This window comes from Panulirus ornatus, chromosome 45 (assembly GCF_036320965.1).
Source record: "Panulirus ornatus isolate Po-2019 chromosome 45, ASM3632096v1, whole genome shotgun sequence".
NCBI lineage: Eukaryota > Metazoa > Arthropoda > Malacostraca > Decapoda > Palinuridae > Panulirus > Panulirus ornatus.
The window spans coordinates 10,756,729-10,780,686 of NC_092268.1; the positions used below are offsets into that span (position 1 = coordinate 10,756,729).

The following is a 23,958-nucleotide window of genomic DNA, read 5'->3' on the forward strand; positions in this document are numbered from 1 at the left end:
TGCACACCACCTCGACCAAAACACCCTATATCTGCCACTCTATCATCAAACACATTCAACAAACCTTCAAAATACTCACTCCATCTCCTTCTCACATCACCACTACTTGTTATCACCTCCCCATTTGCACCCTTCACTGAAGTTCCCATTTGCTCCCTTGTCTTACGCACTTTATTTACCTCCTTCCAGAACATCTTTTTATTCTCCCTAAAATTTAATGATACTCTCTCACCCCAACTCTCATTTGCCCTTTTTTCACCTCTTGCACCTTTCTCTTGACCTCCTGTCTCTTTCTTTTATACGTCTCCCACTCCCATATATATATATATATATATATATATATATGTGTCAGAGGTGGAGGAACGAGAAGTGGGAGACCAAATTGGAGGTGGAAGGATGGAGTGAAAAAATTTTGAGCGATCTGGGCCTGAGCATACTGGAAGGTGAAAGGCATGCAAGGAATAGAGTGAAGTGGAATGATGTGGTATACTGAGGTCAACGTGCTGTCAGTGGATTGAACCAAGGCATGTGAAATATCTGGGGTAAACCATGGAAAGTTCTGTGGGGCCTGGATGTGGAAAGGGAGCTTTGGTTTCGGTGCCTTACACATGACATGTGGCCTTTTTTGTCTTTTCCTAGTGCTGCCTCATGCTCCAGCGGAGGGAGGGGAGTGCCATTTCATGTGCGGCATGGTGGTGATGGTAATGGATGAAGGCAGCAAGTATTGATATGTACATGTGTATATATGAGTATGTCTGTGCATGTATATGTATGTACATGTTGAAATGTATAGGTGTGTGTGGGTGTATGTATATAGATGTATGTGTGGGTGGGTTGGGGCATTCTTTCATCTGTTTCCTTAAGCTACCTCGCTAGCACGGTAGACAGGAACAAAGTATAATAAATAGAAATAAAAAAGTTCGTTTGTGAACAGGTGGTGGTAAAAACACAGTATAAAACTAAAGAGAGCTCGCAGATTGATGAAAATCGTAAACAATTTTACTATAGTGTAGTTCTTACCTCATCATGATTGCTTTGTAATAGTGAAGCTGTTATGATATTTACCTTTTGCTGTATATAGCATTATATAACAATCTTTATGAAGAAATGGATTTAAAAAAGTGTAAGATAAATAATGACAACACATATTGATAGGTTATTTTTTTTATTTTTTTTACTTTGTCGCTGTCTCCCACGTTAGCAAGGTAGCGCAAGGAAACAGATGAAAGAATGGCCCAACCCACCCACATACACATGTATATACATACACATCCACACATGAAAATATACATACCTATGCATCTCAACGTATACATATATATACTCACACAGACATATACATATATACACATGTACATAATTCATATCGCCACCCCACCACACATGAAATAACAACCCCCTCCCCCCGCCTGTGCGCAAAGTAGCGCTAGGAAAAGACAACAAAGGCCACATTCGTTCACACTCAGTCTCTAGCTGTCATGTATAATGCATTGAAACCATAGCTCTCTTTCCACATCCAGGCCCCACACAACTTTCCATGGTTTACTCCAGACGCTTCACATGCCCTGGTTCAATCCATTGACAGCACGTTGACCCTGGTATACCACATTGTTCCAATTCACTCTATTCCTTGCATGCCTTTCACCCTCCTGCATGTTCAGGCCCCAATCACTCAAAATCTTTTTCACTCCATCTTTCCACCTCCAATTAGGTCTCCCACTTCTCGTTCCCTCCACCTCTGACACATATATCCTCTTGGTCAATCTTTCCTCATTCATTCTCTCCATGTGACCAAACCATTTCAAAACACCATCTTCTGTTCTCTCAACCACACTCTTTTTATTTCCACACATCTCTCTTACCCTTCTATTACTTACTCGATCAAACCACCTCACACCACATATTGTCCTCAAACATCTCATTTCCAGCACATCCACCCTCCTCCGCACAGCTCTCTCTATAGCCCATGCCTCACAAACATATAACATTGTTGGAACCACTATTCCTTCAAACATAACCATTTTTGCTTCCCGAGATAATGTTCTTGACTTCCACACATTCTTGGACGCTCCCAGAATTTTTGCCCCCTCCCCCACCCTATGACTCACTTCCGCTTCCATGGTTCCATCCCCTACCAAATCCACTCCCAGATATCTAAAACACTTCACTTCCTCCAGTTTTTCTCCATTCAAACTTACCTCCCAATTGACTTGACCATCAACCCTACTGTACCTGATAACCTTGCTCTTATTCACATTTACTCTTAGCTTTCTTCTTTCACACACTTTACCAAACTCAGTCACCAGCTTCTGCAGTTTCTCATGCGAATCAGCCACCAGCGCTGTATCATCAGCGAACAACAACTGACTCACTTCCCAAGCTCTCCCATCCACAACAGACTGCATACTTGCCCCTCTATCCAAAACTCTTGCATTCACCTCCCTAACAACCCCATCCATAAACAAATTAAACAACCATAGAGACATCACACACCGCAGACCAACAGTCACTGAGAACCAATCACTTTCCTCTCTTCCTACAAGTACACATGCCTTACATCCTTGATAAAAACTTTTCACTGCTTCTAACAACTTGCCTCCCACACCATATATTCTTAATACCTTCCACAGAGCATCTCTATCAACTCTATCATATGCCTTCTCCAGATCCATAAATGCTACATGCAAATCCATTTGCTTTTCTAAGTATTTCTCACATACATTCTTCAAAGCAAACACTTGATCCACACATCCTCTACCACTTCTGAAACCACACTGCTCTTCCCCAATCTGATGCTCTGTACATGCCTTCACCCTCTCAATCAGTAACCTCCCATATAATTTCCCAGGAATACTCAAGAAGCTTATACCTCTGTAATTTGAGCACTCACTTTTATCCCCTTTGCCTGTGTACAATGGCACTATGAAAGCATTCCGCCAGTCCTCAGGCACCTCACCATGAGTCATACATACATTAAAAAACCTTACCAACCAGTCAACAATACAGTCACCCCCTTCTTTACTAAATTCCACTGCGATACCATCGAAGCCCACTGCCTTGCCGGCTTTCATCTTCCACAAAGCTTTTACTACCTCTTCTCTGTTTACCAAATCATTTCCCTAACCCTCTCACTTTGCACACCACCTTGACCAAAACACCCTATATCTGCCATTCTGTCATCAAACGCATTCAACAAACCTTCAAAATACTCACTCCATCTCCTTCTCACATCACCACTACTTGTTATCACCTCCCCATTAGCCCCCTTCACTGATGTTCCCATTTGTTCCCTTGTCTTACGCACTTTATTACCTGCTTCTAAAACATCTTTTTATTCCCCCTAAAACTTAATGATACTCTCTCACCCCAACTCTCATTTGCCGTCTTTTTCACCTCTTGATAGGTATCACACATTTATGTTCTGGGTCCAGCAATTCATGAAGTTAAATAATATTAACAATTTGGTGTACATAATACACAGTGTTGTCTGTATGTATGTGAAACAATGTAAGAGCAAGATCAATGTCACAAAATATTATCAAAAACATTTGCCTGGTAGCACTGTATGGTGTTAACATTAATGAAAGAAACATCACATAGTAGTCAAGTGGCTCACACATAATATTTAACTCTGACTCCTTATTTTGCTGTAAGTCATTTGTTGTACTTCGCATATGTTTTGTACTATTTTTCTTGTAAAGCACTTATATTCAGTATATATATTTTTTTAAACTGAAAAATAGCTTGACACAGTGGACTGAAAATCCAGCTTCTATGGTAATAGTGAATTGTTAATAACTGGTAGCAATGTAAAGTGACAGAACCTCTGTATTTTTCATGATAAAGATTTTTTGCAAATAGAAAAAGGGGCAGATAGTTTAAAGAAAGCTTTCTGTAACTGAATTTTGGAACAGCACTGTCAAAGAATTTGTTATGCACATATAGTGAACCTGCATTTATCCATAACTTAGTCAACCATAAAACCTAAAACAATTGCACCTTTCAATATTTCTCATGTATAAAAACCCCAAGCAATGGCACTTTTCAATTCCTGTCTGGATGAAAACCTGAAACAATGGTACCATCAGTTCCTCTTCAAATATCTGAGAAGTTACCTCTGTAGAGAACTTAGTTTAACCAGAAAACCTGAAGTGATGGCACAATTCATTATTTCCCTGCATGTATAGAAACCCTGAGCATTGGCACTGTTCAATCCCTGTGTGGATACAAACCTGAAACAGTGGCACCATTCAGTGTTTCCTTTCAAGTATCTGAGAATTTATTTCTATAGAGTACATATGATGGCTTTAGATAGGGTTTTGCAGAGGAGGATGGATGTGTTGGAAATGAAATGTTTGAGGACAATATGTGATGTGAGGTGGTTTGATCGAGTAAGTAATGAAAAGGTAAGAGAGATGTGTGGTAATAAAAAGAGTGTGGTTGAGAGAGCAGAAGAGGGTGTATTGAAATGGTTTGGTCACATGGAGAGAATGAGTGAGGAAATATTGACAAAGAGGATATATGTGTCAGAGGTGGAGGGAAGAAGGAGAAGCAGATCAACTTGGAGGTGGAAAGATGGAGTGAAAAAGATTGAGTGATCGGGGCCTGAACATACAGGAGGGTGAAAGGCGTGCAAGGAATATAGTGAAATAGATAAGTGTGTGGAAGTCGAGAACATTATCTCGGAAAGCAAAAATGGCTATGTTTGAAGGAATAGTGGTTCCAACAATGTTGTATGGTTGTGAGGCGTGGGCTATGGATAGAGTTGTGCGCTGGAGGGTGGATGTGCTGGAAATGAGATGTTTGAGGACAATGTGTGGTGTGAGGTGGTTTGATCGAGTAAGTAATGTAAGGGTAAGAGAGATGTGTGGAAATAAAAAGAGCGTGGTTGAGAGAGCAGAAGAGGGTGTTTTGAAATGGTTTGGGCACATGGAGAGAATGAGTGAGGAAAGATTGACCAAGAGGATATATGTGTCGGAGGTGGAGGGAACGAGGAGAAGTGGGAGACCAAATTGGAGGTGGAAAGATGGAGTGAAAAAGATTTTGAGTGATCGGGGCCTGAACATGCAGGATGGTGAAAGGCGGGCAAGGAATAGAGTGAATTGGATTGATGTGGTATACCGGGGTTGACGTACTGTCAGTGGATTGAATCAGGGCATGTGAAGCGTCTGGGGTAAACCATGGAAAGTTGTGTGGGGCCTGGATGTGGAAAGGGAGCTGTGGTTTCGGGCATTATTGCGTGACAGCTAGAGACTGAGTGTGAACGAATGGGGCCTTTGTTGTCTTTTCCTAGTGCTACCTCGCACACATGAGGGGGGAGGGGGATGGTATTCCATGTGTGGCGAGGTGGTGATGGAAATGAATAGGGGCAGACAGTGTGAATTGTGTGCATGGGTATATATGTATGTGTCTGTGTGTGTATATATATGTGTACATTGAGATGTATAGGTATGTATATTTGCGTGTGTGTGTGTACATTGTGTATGGGGGTGGGTTGGGCCATTTCTTTCGTCTGTTTCCTTGCGCTACCTCGCAAACGCGGGAAACAGTGACAAAGCAAAATAAAAATAAGATAAATTCTGATAACAGTTTTCACATAAATTTTTTCTTTACTCACAGCTTACCAGAGTACTTATGGCTCAGATCCAGTGTGGAAAAAGTATCGTAGAAACTTCAAGGGTGCCTTTGCTCCTCGTAAAACTAGAAAAACTTGCATTGTAAGTATTTGTTGGTAATATTCAGCTTTAGTCTTTCAAGAATATATTTATTATATGGCATTTGTCAGATCTAAAGAGTGCCAGATATAATAATATATGAAACTAAACTGTGTCCTTTGGATGTAATGGAAAATTTTTGACACCAATTTTGTATGGCAATTTTTTTTCACTGATCCAGTAAAGATCTTGATTATTTATTGTTTTTAAGCCCTCACATTGAAGTGGTTGGTGAAACAAAATTGTATTCTCTTATCAAATCGTTATACCTCACTTTTCTACAGTCTTTTGTCTGTTGCACTGTTAATTCAGATCTGCTTCATTCCTTTGTTAGAAAGGGATGTTTCCAATAGTGCCTTTGGAATTGGATGCCATTACTGCAGGTTATAGAAAAAAACGAGATAAAGTCAGATCATGTAGTGACTCAGCATTGTAGTAGCTGAGGCTTGGTTGATGACAAATAGCAACAGTAAGCAGTAGGAACAGTGGTGTAGACTTTACACAAGTATGAAAACCAGGATGAATCATGCTGGATAAAAATGTATGTATGCCTGTTATTACGGTATGCATTTATATTGGGAAATAATGGAATTTCTTGACAAGGGAGCTTTCCAGTTAATTGAATGTTAGATGATATAGCTTTTCCTGTTTTTTTTTTTTATTATACTTAGTTGCTGTCTCCCGCATTAGCAAGGTAGCACAAGGAAACTGACGAAAGAATGGCCCAACCCACCCACATACACATGTATATACATGAACGCCCTCACATGCACATATACATACCTATACATTTCAACGTATACATACATATACATACGGACATCATCCCTGGGGATAGGGGAGAAAGAATACTTCCCATGCATTCCCCGCATGTCGTAGAAGGCAACTAAAGGGGATGGGAGCAGGGGGGCTAGAAACCCTCCCCTCCTTGTATCTTAACTTTCTAAAAGAGGAAACAGGAGAAGGAGTCCTGCGGGGAGTACTCACCCTCCTCGAAGGCTCAGATTAGGGTGTCTAAATGTGTGTGGATGTAACCAAGATGAGAAAAAAGGAGAGATAGGATGTTTTGGCTCGAGTGAAATGAAGCTCAAGGGTAAAGGGGAAGAGTGGTTTGGGAATGTTTTGGGAGTAAAGTCAGGGGTTGGAGAGAGGACAAGAGCAAAGGAAGGAGTAGCACTACTCCTGAAACAAGTTGTGGGAGTATGTGATTGAGTATAAGAAAGTAAAACTGAAAGTGGATAGAGAGAGATGGGTGATTATTGGTGGCTATGCACCTGGGCATGAGAAGAAAGATCATGAGAGGCAAGTGTTTTGGGAGCAGCTGAGTGAGTGTGTTAGCAGTTTTGATGCACAAGACCTGGTTATGGTGATGGGTGATTTGAATGCAAAGGTGAGTAATGTGGCAGTTGAGGGAATAATTGGTGTACATGGGGTGTTCAGTGTTGTAAGTGGAAATGGTGAAGAGCTTGTACATTTGTGTGCTGAAAAAGGACTGGTGATTGGGAATACTTGGTTGAAAAAGAGAGATATACATAAGTATACGTATGTAAGTAAGAGAAATGGCCGGAGAGCTTTTTTGGATTATGTGTTAGTTGATAGGTACGTGAAAGAGAGACTTTTGGATGTTAATGTGCTGAGAGGTGCAATTGGAGGGATATGTGATCATTATCTTGTAGAGGGAAGGTGAAGATTTGTAGAGGTTTTCAGAAAAGAGAAAATGTTGGGGTGAAGAGAGTGGTGAGAGTAAGTGAGGTTGGGAAGGAGACTTGTGTGAGGAAGTACCAGGAGAGACTGAGTGCAGAATGGAAAAAGGTGAGAGCAAAGGATGTAAGGGGAGTGGGGGAGGAATGGGATGTATTTAGGGAAGCGGTGATGGCTTATGCAAAAGATGCTTGTGGCATGAGAAGCGTGGGAGGTGGGCAAATTAGAAAGGGTAGTGAGTGGTGGGATGAAGAAGTAAGATTATTAGTGAAAGAGAAGAGAGAGGCATTTGGACGAGTTTTGCAGGGAAATAGTGCAAATGAGTGGGAGATGTATAAAAGAAAGAGGCAAGAGGTCAAGAGAAAGGTGCAAGAGGTGAAAAAGAGGGCAAATGAGAGTTGGGGTGAGAGAGTATCATTAAATTTCAGGGAGAATAAAAAGATGTTTTGGAAGGAGGTAAATAGAGTGCATAAGACAGGAGAACAAATGGGAACATCGATGAAAGGGGCTAATGGGGAGGTTATAACAAGTAGTGGTGATGTGAGAAGGAGATAGAGTGAGTATTTTGAAGGTTTGTTGAATGTGTTAGATGATAGAGTGGCAGATATAGGGTGTTTTGGACGAGGTGGTGTGCGAAGTGAGAGGGTCAGGGAGAATAGTTTAGTAAACAGAGAAGAGGTAGTGAAAGCTTTGCGGAAGATGAAAGCTGGGAAGGCGGCGGGTTTGGATGGTATTGCAGTGGAATGTATTAAAAAAGGGGGTGACTGTGTTGTTGACTGGTTGGTGAGGATATTCACTGTATGTTTGACTCATGGTGAAGTGCCTGAGGATTGGTGGAAGTGCCATAGTGCCATTGTACAAAGGCAAAGGGGATAAAGGTGAGTGTTCAAATTACAGAGGTACATATATACACATGTACATATTCATACTTGCTGCCTTCATCCATTCGCATCCCCACCTGGCCACTCATGAAAAACAGCAACCTCCCACCACGTGTGCATGCGAGAGGTAGGACTAGGAAAAGACAACAAAGGCCACATTCATTCACACTCAGTCTTTAGCTGTCATGTGTAATGCACTGAAACCACAGTTCCCTTTCCATGTCCAGGCTCCACAAAACTTTCCGTGGTTTACCCCAGACGCTTCACATGCCCTGGTTTAATCCATTGACAGCACGTCGACCCCGGTATACCACATCCTTCCAATTCACTCTATTCCTTGCACGCCTTTCACCCTCCTGTATGTTCAGGGTCCGATTGCTCAAAATCTTTTTCACTCCATCCTTCCACCTCCAATTTGGTCTCCCACTTCCTCGTTCCCTCCACCTCTGACACATATATCCTCTTTGTGAATCTTTCCTCACTCATTCTCTCCATGTGACCAACCATTTCAATACACCCTCTTCTGCTCTCTCAACCACACTCTTTTTATTACCACACATCTCTTACCATTTCATTACTTACCTGATCAAACCACCTCACACCACATATTGTCCTCAAACATTTCATTTCCAACACATCCACCCTCTTCCGCACAACCCTGTCTATAGCCCATGCCTCACAATCATACAACATTGTTGGAACTGCTATTCCTTCAAACATACCCATTTTTGCTCTCTGAGATAACGTTCTCATCTTCCATATGTTCTTCATCGCTCTCAGAACCTTTGTCCCCTCCCCACCCTGTGACTCACTTCTGCTTCCATGGTTCCATCTGCTGCTAAATCCACTCCCAGATATGTAAAACACTTCACTCCCTCCAGTTTTTCTCCATTCAAACTTACCTCCCAATTAACTTGTCTCTCAACCCTACCAACCTCTCAGCTTTCTTCTTTCACACACTTTACCAAACTCAGTCACCAACTTCTGGGGTTTCTCACCCGAATCGGCCACCAGTGCTGTATCATCAGCGAACAATGACTGATTCACTTCCTAAGCCCTCTCATCCACAACAGACTGCATACTTGCCCGTCTTTCCAAAACTTTTGCGTTCACCTCCCTAACAACCCCATCCATAAACAAATTGAGCAACCATGTAGACATCACGCACCCCTGCCGCAAACTGACACACTGGAAACCAATCACCTTCCTCTTCCTACTCGTACACATGCCTTACATCCTTGATAAAAACTTTTCACTGCTTCTAGCAACTTACCTACCACACCATATACTCTTAATACCTTCTGCAAAGTATCTCTATAAACTCTATCATATACCGTCTGTAGATCCATGAATGCTACGTACAAATTCATCTGTTTTTCTTTCTCACATACTTTCTTCAATGCAAACATCTGATTCACACATCCCCTACCATTTTTGAAACCACACTGCTCTTCCCCAATCTGATGCTTTGTACATGCTTTGACCCTCTGGATTAATACCCTCCCATATGATTTCCCAGGAATACTCAACAAACTTATACCTCTGTAATTTGAACACTCATCTTTATCCCCTTTGCCTTTGTACAATGGCACTATGCATGCATTCTGCCAATCCTTTTCGTGTTCTTAGTAGAGGATTTACTTTGGTACAAAACGGTGTGTTTATTTTATTAAGAGTTTTTTATGACCTCTTTTGAATTAATTTCCTCAGTTGATGTTCCCATTTGTTCTCTTGTCTCATGCACATTATATACTCCCTTCTAAAACATCTTTTTATTCTCCCTGAAGATTAATGGTACTCTCTCACCTTAACTCTCATTTTTCTGTTTCGTTTTTTAGAACATACATATTGATGTTATTCATAAACTAAGTCTTTGAGACAATGTTAATAATGTGTTGCAATTTTACAGCGTGCAAATATGATTGCTACTGGTAACCCATGTCCAATTTGTCGTGATGAATACCTTGTTTTACATCATCGGAATGTTGATTTGCTTAAGCAGTTTATCTCCCCTCACAATGGAGAAGTTCTTCCCTATGGGTAAGTATATTTTGTTTTATGTACTGTATGAGTGTTTTGTAAAATAATAACATGTTAATATTTGGGAATGGTAAATGAAACATTGAAGTTTTAGGAAAGGTAGATGGTGATGAGTTAAACTGAAGGTACCTTGTTTGAGTTCTCTAAATATGTTTTTTGTATTTTCAATGAAGTAGTGGGAGAGATGCATGGGAGTGTACAGCCAAAACAAAAACAAAACAAGAAAAAATTAAAAGACATGCGATATTCAAAACTCATGCCAAATTTTTCACTGTGGCCGGTTTGGTCTGGTTACACTGCAACATATTGTGTTGTTGAATTTCTGAAATACTATGTGATTTTGAAGAAATAAAGGAAAACAAAGTTTTTAATCACCAGAATGGCAGTGCCTGTTGACTGAGAGAGTCTTTCAAGTGGTTTAGGTGTTGCCACAGGAAAGATATCACTTCTAGATTTCAAAGTAAAGTGCAAGAAAAGAGCAGCTATGAAAAGTGTGAAGTGATATTGCACCTCTTAAATGTAAACTTGAATGCCTGTGGCATACAGGACAAGACAATGCCTTTTTCAATAGGTACTTTTCAGTAATTATAAATGTGAAGCCATCAGGAAAGCAGTATGGTGAGTACATTTTTTAAATAACCATATAGGAAGAAAAAATGTAGAATGAAAACATAAGAGAGGAAACCTTAGATTGAGCACCTTCAACATACATAGTGGTTCATGGGCCTAGGATTCTGGATAGATAAACAAAGAGGAGAAATGAAACATGATAATGAGGAAGTAAAAGGAATATAGTTGATTGCCCGGCACACAACACCGTGCCAGAAAGCATATGGAAAACAGCAAACAATCACTAGCACCACCAAACACCAGTTGGTGTGTGCACTAATCACTGTCGTTAGGAAGCACTGGGGATGTCAAGGTCTTCCACTGTATCAGCATTTCAAGGACTTTTGGAGATAAGTGGATTGGAGGGTTATAAGTCTATGTTTTTAGGAATATTTTGTTGGTTAGTTTCCAATTGTTTGGTATTCTCTTGTAGAAGCCAAAGTGATTGAATATAGATGTGAGGACTTGGATGGCAGTGGGACAAGGGTTGGATTTCTGATAATTTGTTCAGGCCTGAGTTTTAAGTTATTGGAGTATCACATGTACTAGTTGTGAAAGGTGGGTTTATGGTGCTTATGTAGTTGAATTTGTAGCATTGCAGGTGAAGGAAAAGATTAATCTTGCTGCAAATCCAAATATTGTTGATACTTTGGTAAAGGAATATGCATGTTTGGCATGTCTGGCAAATCATACCGGGATACTGTAGATTTTAGTACCTAAAAATGCTCAGCATGGTTAACCTTTTCTTTTTATTATTATTTTGCTTTGTTGCTGTCTCCCGCGTTAGTGAGGTAGTGCAAGAAAACAGACGAAAGAATGGCCCAACCCACCCACATACACATGTATATACATACACGTTCACACATGCAAATATACATACCTATACATCTCAACATATACATATATATACACACAGACATACATATATACTTTTTTTTTTTTTTTATACTTTGTCGCTGTCTCCCGCGTTTGCGAGGTAGCGCAAGGAAACAGACGAAAGAAATGGCCCAACCCCCCCCCATACACATGTACATACACACGTCCACACACGCAAATATACATACCTACACAGCTTTCCATGGTTTACCCCAGACGCCTCACATGCCCTGATTCACTCCACCGACAGCACGTCAACCCCTGCACACCACATCGCTCCAATTCACTCCATTCCTCGCCCTCCCCCCACCCTCCTGCATGTTCATGCCCCGATCACACAAAATCTTTTTCACTCCATCCCTCCACCTCCAATTCGGTCTCCCTCCTCTCCTCGTTCCCTCCACCTCCGACACATATATCCTCTTGGTCAATCTTTCCTCACTCATTCTCTCCATGTGCCCAAACCATTTCAAAACACCCTCTTCTGCTCTCTCAACCACGCTCTTTTTATTTCCACACATCTCTCTTACCCTTACGTTACTTACTCGATCAAACCACCTCACACCACACATTGTCCTCAAACATCTCATTTCCAGCACATCCATCCTCCTGCGCACAACTCTATCCATAGCCCACGCCTCGCAACCATACAACATTGTTGGAACCACTATTCCTTCAAACATACCCATTTTTGCTTTCCGAGATAATGTTCTCGACTTCCACACATTTTTCAAGGCTCCCAAAATTTTCGCCCCCTCCCCCACCCTATGATCCACTTCCGCTTCCATGGTTCCATCCGCTGACAGATCCACTCCCAGATATCTAAAACACTTCACTTCCTCCAGTTTTTCTCCATTCAAACTCACCTCCCAATTGACTTGACCCTCAACCCTACTGTACCTAATAACCTTGCTCTTATTCACATTTACTCTTAACTTTCTTCTTCCACACACTTTACCAAACTCAGTCACCAGCTTCTGCAGTTTCTCACATGAATCAGCCACCAGCACTGTATCATCAGCGAACAACAACTGACTCACTTCCCAAGCTCTCTCATCCCCAACAGACTTCATTCTTGCCCCTCTTTCCAGGACTCTTGCATTTACCTCCCTAACAACCCCATCCATAAACAAATTAAACAACCATGGAGACATCACACACCCCTGCCGCAAACCTACATTCACTGAGAACCAATCACTTTCCTCTCTTCCTACACGTACACATGCCTTACATCCTCGATAAAAACTTTTCACTGCTTCTAACAACTTGCCTCCCACACCATATATTCTTAATACCTTCCACAGAGCATCTCTATCAACTCTATCATATGCCTTCTCCAGATCCATAAATGCTACATACAAATCCATTTGCTTTTCTAAGTATTTCTCACATACATTCTTCAAAGCAAACACCTGATCCACACATCCTCTACCACTTCTGAAACCGCACTGCTCTTCCCCAATCTGATGCTCTGTACATGCCTTCACCCTCTCAATCAATACCCTCCCATATAATTTACCAGGAATACTCAACAAACTTATACCTCTGTAATTTGAGCACTCACTCTTATCCCCTTTGCCTTTGTACAATGGCACTATGCACGCATTCCGCCAATCCTCAGGCACCTCACCATGAGTCATACATACATTAAATAACCTTACCAACCAGTCAACAATACAGTCACCCCCTTTTTTAATAAATTCCACTGCAATACCATCCAAACCTGCTGCCTTGCCGGCTTTCATCTTCCGCAAAGCTTTTACTACCTCTTCTCTGTTTACCAAATCATTTTCCCTAACCCTCTCACTTTGCACACCACCTCGACCAAAACACCCTATATCTGCCACTCTGTCATCAGACACATTCAACAAACCTTCAAAATACTCATTCCATCTCCTTCTCACATCACCACTACTTGTTATCACCTCCCCATTTACGCCCTTCACTGAAGTTCCCATTTGCTCCCTTGTCTTACGCACCCTATTTACCTCCTTCCAGAACATCTTTTTTATTCTCCCTAAAATTTACTGATAGTCTCTCACCCCAACTCTCATTTGCCCTTTTTTTCACCTCTTGCACCTTTCTCTTGACCTCCTGTCTCTTTCTTTTATACTTCTCCCACTCAATTGCATTTTTTCCCTGCAAAAATCGTCCAAATGCCTCTCTCTTCTCTTTCACTAATACTCTTACTTCTTCATCCCACCACTCACTACCCTTTCTAAACAGCCCACCTCCCACTCTTCTCATGCCACAAGCATCTTTTGCGCAATCCATCACTGATTCCCTAAATACATCCCATTCCTCCCCCACTCCCCTTACTTCCATTGTTCTCACCTTTTTCCATTCTGTACACATGTACATAATTCATACTGTCTGCCTTTATTCATTCCCATCCCCACCCTGCCACACATGACATAACAACCCCCTCCCCCCTCATGTGTGCGAGTTAGCGCTAGGAAGACAACAAAGGCCCCATTCGTTCACACTAAGTCTCTAGCTGTAATGTAATAATGCACCGAAACCACAGCTCCCTTTCCACATCCAGGCCCCACACAACTTTCCATGGTTTACCCCAGACGCTTCACATGCCCTGGTTCAATCCATTGACAACATGCCGACCCTGGTATACCACATTGTTCCAGTTCACTCTATTCCTTGCATGCCTTTCACCCTCCTGCATGTTCAGGCCCTGATCACTCAAAATCTTTTTCATTCTGTCTTTCCACTTCCAATTTGGTCTCCCACTTCTCCTCGTTCCCTCCACCTCTGACACATATATCCTCTTGGTCAATCTTTCCTCACTCATTCTCTCCATGTGACCAAACCATTTCAAAACACCTTCTTCTGCTCTCTCAACCACACTCTTTTTATTACCACACATCTCTCTTACCCTATTATTACTTGCTCGATCAAACCACCTCACACCACATATTGTCCTCAAACATCTCATTTCCAGCACATCCACCCTCCTCTGCACAACTCTATCCATAGCCCATGCCTCGCAACCATACAACATCGTTGGAACAACTATTCCTTCAAACATACCCATTTTTGCTTTCTGAGATAATGTTCTCGACTTCCAAACATTCTTCAAGGCTCCCAGAATTATCGCCCCCTCCCCCGCCCTATGATTCACTTCCGCTTCTATGGTTCCATCCGCTGCCAAATCCACTCCCAGATACCTAAAACACTTACTTCCTCCAGTTTTTCTCCATTCAAACTTACCTCCCAATTGACTTGACCCTCAACCCTACTGTACATAATAACCTTGTTCTTATTCATATTTGCTCTCAACTTTCTTCTTTCACACACTTACCAAACTCAGTCACCAGCTTCTGGTGATATTTTTTGCCCTCCCTGGTTGTGGAAAAGAAGTTTTTCTATCAATGGGTGTACAGAAAACATATAAACCATAGTTTTGTTTATACAACTTAAGGCACCTCTCCGCTCTTATCTGAGGCTTTTGCAATATTTTTTCATGTGTAGAAAAAGTTTCAAAAATTAATCAGAGCCTTAGGACTTTTATCATTATAATTGATAGGCACGCAAAAGAGAGACTTTTGGATGTTAATGTGCTGAGAGGTGCAAATGGAGGGATGTCTGATCATTATCTTGTGGAGGCAAAGGTTAGGATTTGTAGAGGTTTTCAGAAAAGAAGAGAGAATGTTGGGGTGAAGAGAGTGGTGAGAGTAAGTGAGGTTGGGAAGGAGACCTGTGTGAGGAAGTACCAAGAGTACAGAATGGAAAAAGGTGAGAACAAAGGACATAAGGGGAGTGGGGGAGGAATGGGATGTATTTAGGGAAGCAGTGATGGCTTGCGCAAGGGATGCTTGTGGCATGAGAAGCGTGGGAGGTGGGTAGATTAGAAAGGGTTGTGAGTGGTGGGATGAAGTAAGATTATTAGTGAAAGAGAAGAGAGAGGCATTTGGACGATTTTTGCAGGGAAATAATGCAGTTGACTGGGAGATATATCAAAGAAAGAGGGAGAAGGTCAAGAGAAAGGTGCAAAAGGCGAAAAAGAGGGCAAATGAGAGTTGGGGTGAGAGATTATCATTGAATTTTAGGGAGAATAAAAAGATGTTTTGAAAGGAGGTAAATAAAGTGCGTAAGACAAGGGAACAAATGGGAACATCAGTGAAGGGGGCTGATGGGGAGGTGATAACAAGTAGTGGTGATGTGAGAAGGAGATGGAGTGAGTATTTTGAAGGTTTATTGAATGTGTTTGATGATAAGAGTGGCAGATATAGGGTGTTTTGGTCGAGGTGGTGTGGAAAGTGAAAGGGTTAGGGAGAGTGATTTGGTAAACAGAGAAGAGGTAGTAAAAGCTTTGTGGAATGTGAAAGCCGGCAGGCAGCAGGTTTGGATGGTATTGCAGTGGACTTTATTAAAAAAGGTGGTGACTGTATTGTTGACTGGTTGATGAGGTTATATAATATATGTATGACTCATGGTGAGGTGCCTGAGGATTGGCGGAATGCTTGCATAGTGCCATTGTACAAAGGCAAAGGGGATAAAAGTGAGTGCTTAAATTACAGAGGTATACATTTGTTGAGTATTCCTGGGAAATTATACGGGAGGGTATTGATTGAGAGGGTGAAGGCATGTACAGAGCATCAGATTGGGGAAGAGCAGTGTGGTTTCAGAAATGGTAGAGGATGTGTGGATCAAGTGTTGGCTTTAAAGAATGTATGTGAGAAATACTTAGAAAAGCAAGTGGATTTGTATGTAGCATTTATGGATCTGTAGAAGGCATATGATAGAGTTGATAGAGATGCTCTGTGGAAGGTATTAAGAATATATGGTGTGGGAGGCAAGTTGTTAGAAGCAGTGAAAAGTTTTTATCGAGGATGTAAGGCATGTGTACGAGTAGGAAGAGAGGAAAGTGATTGGTTGTCAGTGAATGTTGGTTTGTGGCAGGGGTGTGTGATGGTTGATCAATTTGTTTTTGGATGGGGTTGTTAGGGAGGTGAATGCAAGAGGTTTGGAAAGAGGGGTAAGTATGCAGTCTATTGTGGATAAGATAGCTTGGGAAGTGAGTCAGTTGTTGTTCGCTGATGATACAGCGCTGGTGGCTGATTCACGTGAGAAACTGCAGAAGCTGGTGACTGAGTTTGGTAAAGTATGTGAAAGAAGAAAGCTGAGAGTAAATGTGAATAAGAGCAAGGTTATTAGGTACAGTAGGGTTGAGGGACAAGTCATTTGGGAGGTAAGTTTGAATTGAGAAAAACTGGAGGAAGCGAAGTGTTGTAGATATCTGGGAGTGGATTTGGCAGCGGATGGAACCCTGGAAGCGGAAGTGAATCATAGGGTGGGGCTGGGGCGAAAGTTCTGGGAGCGTTGAAGAATGTGTGGAAGTCGAGAACATTATCTTGGAAAGCAAAAATGGGTATGGTATATGGTTGCGATGCTTGGGCTATAGATTGAGTTGTGCGGAGGAGGGTGGATGTGCTGGAAATAAGATGTTTGAGAACAATATTTTGTGTGAGGTGGTTTGATCGAGTAAGTAATAATAGGGTGAGAGAGATGTGTGGTAATAAAAAGAGTGTGGTTGAGAGAGCAGAAGAGGGTGTTTTGAAATGGTTTGGTCACATGGAGAGAATGAATGAGGAAAGATTGACCAAGAGGATATATGTTTCAGAGGTGGAGGGAAGGAGGAGAAGTGGGAGACCACATTGGAGGTGGAAAGATGGAGTGAAAAAGATTTTGAGTGATCGGGGCCTGAACATGCAGGGGGTGAAAGGCGTGCAAGGAATAGAGTGAATTGGGACGATGTGGTATACTGGGGTTGACGTGCTGTCAATGGATTGAACCAGGGCATGTGAAGCGTTTGGGGTAAACCATGGAAAGTTTTGTGGGGCCTGGATGTGGAGAGGGAGCTGTGGTTTTGGTGCATTATACATGACAGCTAGAGACTGAGTGTGAACGAATGTGGGCTTTGTTGTCTTTTCACGTATTTCATGTGTGGTGGGGTGGTGATGGGAATGAATAAAGGCAGACAGTATGAATTTTGTACATGTGCTTATATGTCTGTGTGTGTATATATATGTATACGTTGTGATGTGTAGGTATGTATATTTGCGTGTGTGGACGTTTATGTATATACATGTGTATGTGGGTGGGGTGGGCCATTCTTTCATCTGTTTCCTTGCGCTACCTCGCTAATGCTGGAGACAGCGACAAAGTAAAAAAAAAGAAAAACAGAACAGTGATGAAAGAAAAGAAGAAAAAGAATAATTTTCCAAGTAAAGTCACGTACAGCACAAGTGAACCTGGTGAAACATTGTTTGTGTACCCTTTGAGTTTATCCTACAGTTCTGCTATGGAAGCCAGGAGCATCTTCAGGCATACTGGGATTTTTTTTTCCCCAGTACATATTCACCATTTTCCACATTAGCGAGGTAGCATTAAGAACAGAGGACTGAGCCTCAGAGGGAATATCCTCACTTGGCCCCCTTCTCTGTTCCCTTTTTTAGAAAATTACAAATGGGAGGGGAGGATTTCCAGCCCCTAACCCTCTCCCCTTTTAGTTGCCTTCTACAACATGATACAGGGAGTACGTGGGAAGTATTGTATCTCCCCTATCCCCAGGGATAACTGAGAGATATTTTTTGTAATCATTTTTGTTATGAATAAGAGCAGTGTGGTTTCAGAAGTGGTAGAGGATGTGTGGATCAGGTGTTTGCTTTGAAGAATGTATGTGAGAAATACTTAGAAAAGCAAATGGATTTGTATGTAGCATTTATGGATCTGGAGAAGGCATATGATAGAGTTGATAGAGATGCTCTGTGGAAGGTATTAAGAATATATGGTGTGGGAGGAAAGTTGTTAGAAGCAGTGAAAAGTTTTTATCGAGGATGTAAGGCATGTGTACGTGTAGGAAGAGAGGAAAGTGATTGGTTCTCAGTGAATGTAGGTTTGCGGCAGGGGTGTGTGATGTCTCCATGGTTGTTTAATTTGTTTATGGATGGGGTTGTTAGGGAGGTAAATGCAAGAGTTTTGGAAAGAGGGGCAAGTATGAAGTCTGTTGGGGATGAGAGAGCTTGGGAAGTGAGTCAGTTGTTGTTCACTGATGATACAGCGCTGGTGGCTGATTCATGTGAGAAACTGCAGAAGCTGGTGACTGAGTTTGGAAAAGTGTGTGGAAGAAGAAAGTTAAGAGTAAATGTGAATAAGAGCAAGGTTATTAGGTACAGTAGGGTTGAGGGTCAAGTCAATTGGGAGGTGAGTTTGAATGGAGAAAAACTGGAGGAAGTGAAGTGTTTTAGATATCTGGGAGTGGATCTGGCAGCGGATGGAACCATGGAAGCGGAAGTGGATCATAGGGTGGGGGAGGGGGCGAAAATTCTGGGGGCCTTGAAGAATGTGTGGAAGCCGAGAACATTATCTCGGAAAGCAAAAATGGGTATGTTTGAAGGAATAGTGGTTCCAACAATGTTGTATGGTTGCGAGGCGTGGGCTATGGATAGAGTTGTGCGCAGGAGGATGGATGTGCTGGAAATGAGATGTTTGAGGACAATGTGTGGTGTGAGGTGGTTTGATCGAGTGAGTAACATAAGTTTAAGAGAGATGTGTGGAAATAAAAAGAGCATGGTTGAGAGAGCAGAAGAGGGTGTTTTGAAGTGGTTTGGGCACATGGAGAGAATGAGTGATCGGGGCCTGAACATGCAGGAGGGTGAAAGGAGGGCAAGGAATAGAGTGAATTGGAGCGATGTGGTATACTGTGCTGTCAGTGGATTGAATCAAGGCGTGTGAAGCGTCTGGGGTAAACCATGGAAAGCTGTATAGGTATGTATATTTGCGTGTGTGGACGTATGTATATACATGTGTATGGGGGGGGGGGTTGGGCCATTTCTTTCGTCTGTTTCCTTGCGCTACCTCGCAAACGCGGGAGACAGTGACAAAGTATATAAAAAAAAAAAAAAAGACTACTAATGGTTTCCATCAGTAATATCTGCTGTATTATCTGGTAAGAGTGACAGCTTTAGAAATCATGACTGTATTATTACATAAAGTAAATTCTAGATTGATGTGGGTAAAGCTGAAAGTGGATGGAGAGAGATGGGCAATTATTGATGTTTATGCACCTGTTCATGACAAGAAAGATCATGAGAGGCAAGTGTTTTGGGAGCAGATAAGTGACACGAGACCAGGTATGAGGATGGTTGATTTAAATGTGAAGGTGAATAATGTGGCAGTATAGTGTACATGGGGTGTTCAGTGTTGTGAATGAAGGTGGTAAGGAGCTCATGGATTTATGTGCTGAAAAAGGACTGATGATTAGGAATGCCTGGTTTGGGGAGAGGGATATGCATAAGTGTACATGTGTGAGAGGGAAAGGTGGTTAAGGGTATTGTTAGATTATGTGTTAATTGATAGGCCTGTAAAAGAGACTTTTGGATGTTAGTGTGCTGAGAGGGGCAGCTGGAGAGATGTCTGATCACTTTCTTGTGGAGTTAAGGGTGAGGATTTGTAGTGGTTTTCAGGAAGAAGGAGAGGATGTAGGGGGTAGAGAGTGGTAAGAGTAAGTGTAAGTGAGCTTGGAAAGGAGACTTTTGTGAGAGATGGGAGAGATTGGCTGTGGAATGGCAAAGAGTAGGAGTGGGTGAGGAGTGGGATGAACTTGGGGAAGCGGTGATGGCATGTGCAAGGGATGCATGTGGCATTTTTTGGGGGTGGGGCAGATTGGAGGGGGTGATGGGTAGTGGGATGAAGTAGGGTTATTGGTGAAAGAGAGAAGAAAGGCATTTGGATGATATGTACAGGGAAGGAGTGCAAATGTCTGGGGAATGTATAAAGTAGATCGGTAGGAGATCAAGAGGAAGGTGTAAGGATTTAAAAAGAGGGCAAATGAGAGTTGGGGTGAGAGAATATCGTTAAACTTTAGGGAGATTGAAAAGATGTTTTGGAAGGAGGTAAATAACGTATACGACAAGAGAACCAATTGGTGAAGAACATTGGTGAAGGGGCAAGTGGGGAAGTGATAACAGGTAGTGATGAAGTGAGGAGGTGGATTGAGTATTTTGAGGGCTTGTTAGATGTGTTTGATGATAGAGTGGCAGATATGGGGTGTTTTGGTTGGGGTGGTGTGTGGGGTTTGAGGGTCAGGGACAGTGGTTTGGGTAAGAGGGATGAGGTGGTGTAAGCTTTGCTGAGGATGAGATCTGATGGGGCAGCGGGTTTGGTTGGTGTGAGGAGGTGACTGTGTTGTTGACTAGTTGGTGAGGGTATTCATTGTATGAGTGGATCATGATGAGGTGCCTGAGGATAGGCAGAATGCATTCATAGTGCCATTGCACAAAGGCAAAGGGGGTAAAGGTGAGTGTTCAAAACTACAAAAGGTTCCTGGGAAATTGTATGGGAAGGTATTGATTGAGAGGGTGAAGGCATGTGCAGGGCAGTGTAGTTTCAGAAGTGGTAGAGTGTGTGAATCAGGAGTTTGCTTTGAAGAATGTGTGTGAGAAACACTTAGAGGAGCAGATGGATTTGTATGTGGCATTTATAGATCTGGATAAGGCATATGACAACAGTGATAGAGATGCTTTGTGGAAGGTCCTAAGAATATTTGGTGTGGAAGGTGAGCTGCTGAAAGCAGTGAATAGTTTTTACCGGGGGTGTGGGGCATGTGTACGAGTGGGAGGAGGGGAGAGTGGTTGGATCCCAGTGAAGGTTGGTCTGCAGCAGGGGTGTGTGATGTCCCTGTGGTTGTTTAGTTTGTTTATGGATGGGGCAGCTGGGGAGGTAAATGCAAGTTTTGCAGAGAGGGGCGAGTATGCAGTCTGTTGGGGATGAGAGGGCCTGGGAAATGAGTTGAACGTTGTTCGCCAATGATACAGCTCTGGTGGCTGATTCGAGTGAGAAATTGCTGAAGTTGGTGACTGAGAGTGAATGTGAATGTGAATAAGAGCAAGATTATTAGGTTCAGTAGGGTTGTGGGACAAGTAAATTGGGATGTAAATTTGAATGGAGAAAAATCGGAGGAGGTGAATGTTTTTGATATCTGGGAGTGGACTTATCAGTGAATGGAACCATGGAAGTGAGTCACAAGGTGGGGAAGGTTCTGGGAGTGATGAAGAATGTGTGGAAGGAGAGAATGTTATCTCGGAGCAAAAATGGGTATGTTTGAAGGAACAGTAGTTCCAACAATATTATATGGTTGTGAGGCATGGGCTATAGATAGGGTTGTCCCAGTTGGTTCACTTTCCCTCTTACATAGGAATTACTTTGATTTTTGCTCCCGAGAACTGGTTGCTTGTGTGCTCTTAGCCCTAGCTAGACCATGCAATACTCAGCAAACTGCTGCATCACATGATTATTGTGGGGCCATCAGCAAATTAAGGGTGGACCGTTTTGGGACCAGCTTCTTTTCCTACGTGTCGAAGTTCTGGCACTCTCTACCCTATCATGACACATTTCAAAAGACAGGTTTTTCATTTTCTCAAAAATACCTTTCCCTGTCTTTTCTTTTTGTTTCATAATTCTCCATATTTCAAGGAAGGCCCGGCCTTGATGTGAACTTTTGTCTGTGACCCGGGGAAGAGAGAGAGAGAGAGAGAGAGAGAGAGAGAGAGAGAGAGAGAGAGAGAGAGAGAGAGAGAGACTGAATTGGATATGTTTGCTGTATCAGCCATATTTCCTTTATTTTTCTTTACATGTGATTTATTTTTAATCCATTAATTAGTCATGAACCTAGTAAAGGAAAATATGTAGGAAGGTATATAAAGAACACAGTTTACCATACCACTCACTAGGTAAGATGTATTTTGAACTGAAACAGCCACTTCCCTCTTGAAAGGTAAAATTTCTAAATTGTGCATTCTTGTACCACCCATATTTCCTTTATAGTAACTTTATTAACATTGCACTCTATGTAATTCATTATCAGTTTATGACTTATTCAAAAGCCTATCAAAGGGAATTGTGTATGATGACATGTTGAAATTATAATTTACTTTATTCACGAACTGAAAGTCGAAAGTTATGAAAAAAAAAGCAATGGAAACAAAGTGCTATATCCTGCCCCTATTGAGTGACTTTTTCCCATCTCAACGATTTTTCTTGGATTTATTGTTTGCAGTGCCACCATTATATGCTTTTTTTTTTATTTGCACCATGTAAGATATATTTTCTTCCCTAAAGTTTTTCATGAATCTTTTTTTACAGAAAAACAAATGTCTGTCAGAAACGCCATAGGGAGCTCACAGTGGCTGTGGAGAGAGCTCGTGACATGGGTCTTCTAACTTTTGATGTACCCTTCCGAGAATATGACTACTCTGAGTACTACAGCCCCGAAGAAAATGCTGGAAAATCAGCTGCTTGAAAACCTGTTAGGAGTAATAGCTGTTTTCTTAAAATTACTGCAAGACAGAATTGTGTTAAATCATGTATATAGTTTGGTGTTAGAGTTGGATAGGAAAAAATTTTGAATGTATAACCAAATCAAGATGTCTGTAAAGAACTAGAAATTTATTAATATGATGTGATTGGGAAATTTAAGCACTTCATATTACTTGTGAACATTTTTCTGCTAATGTTTGTAAGAGAGTGAAGTAGTATTAAAGTTGTAACAATAAATTTGACAACCCAAGTGGGTTACGTTTTGATAAAATTCTCTTTGATATTTTATTTCTTACATTATTCTCTTGGCAGATGAAGTAACAGGATATTAAGGTACTTTTAGGTGACGGAGTCCAAACATACCCATTGGAAAAGGGTTAGTTATAAGAGCTGAGTGTATAATATACAAACTTTCATTAAATCTGTAGACCCAAATTACACTTTTAATGATGTGAAAACTGATAATAAGAGCATTAGAGATGGATAATTTGTTATTATTGTTGAATTTAGATGACAGAAATTTGTAATGAACAAGATTCTGTTGTAGGAGATTTTTAACATACCAGTGTCTAAATAGAGCGCATCCCTTTCCTCTAGCTTTGGGTCTGGATTCTACCTAAATTTGTTTAATGATATCCTAGTCCAATTGCTCAAGCAATCTACTCATGATGAGAATATATTGGATTAAGTTCTAACTATAAATGAGGATCTTGTTAATAATGCTGAAAGTTGGAGAAACTTTGGATGCAAATGATCACCAAAAAATTACTTTGAAGGTCACGTTCAACATTGCATGTAATGTG

The 23,958-nt window shown here is 41.6% G+C and overlaps 1 protein-coding gene across 1 annotated transcript in view; it reads left to right on the forward strand.

Moving 5' to 3' along the window:
* Nucleotides 1-23,429, forward strand: part of mRpS18B (mitochondrial ribosomal protein S18B) — a 58,211-nt gene extending 34,782 nt beyond the window's left edge. Inside the window, exons 3-5 of the mRNA XM_071688262.1 lie at nucleotides 5,620-5,717; nucleotides 10,206-10,336; nucleotides 22,982-23,429. Coding sequence (XP_071544363.1) covers nucleotides 5,620-5,717; nucleotides 10,206-10,336; nucleotides 22,982-23,138 — 386 coding nt within the window. The 3' untranslated portion in view covers nucleotides 23,139-23,429. The remainder of the gene's footprint in view (nucleotides 1-5,619; nucleotides 5,718-10,205; nucleotides 10,337-22,981) is intronic.
* The last annotated feature ends 529 nt before the right edge of the window (nucleotides 23,430-23,958 follow it).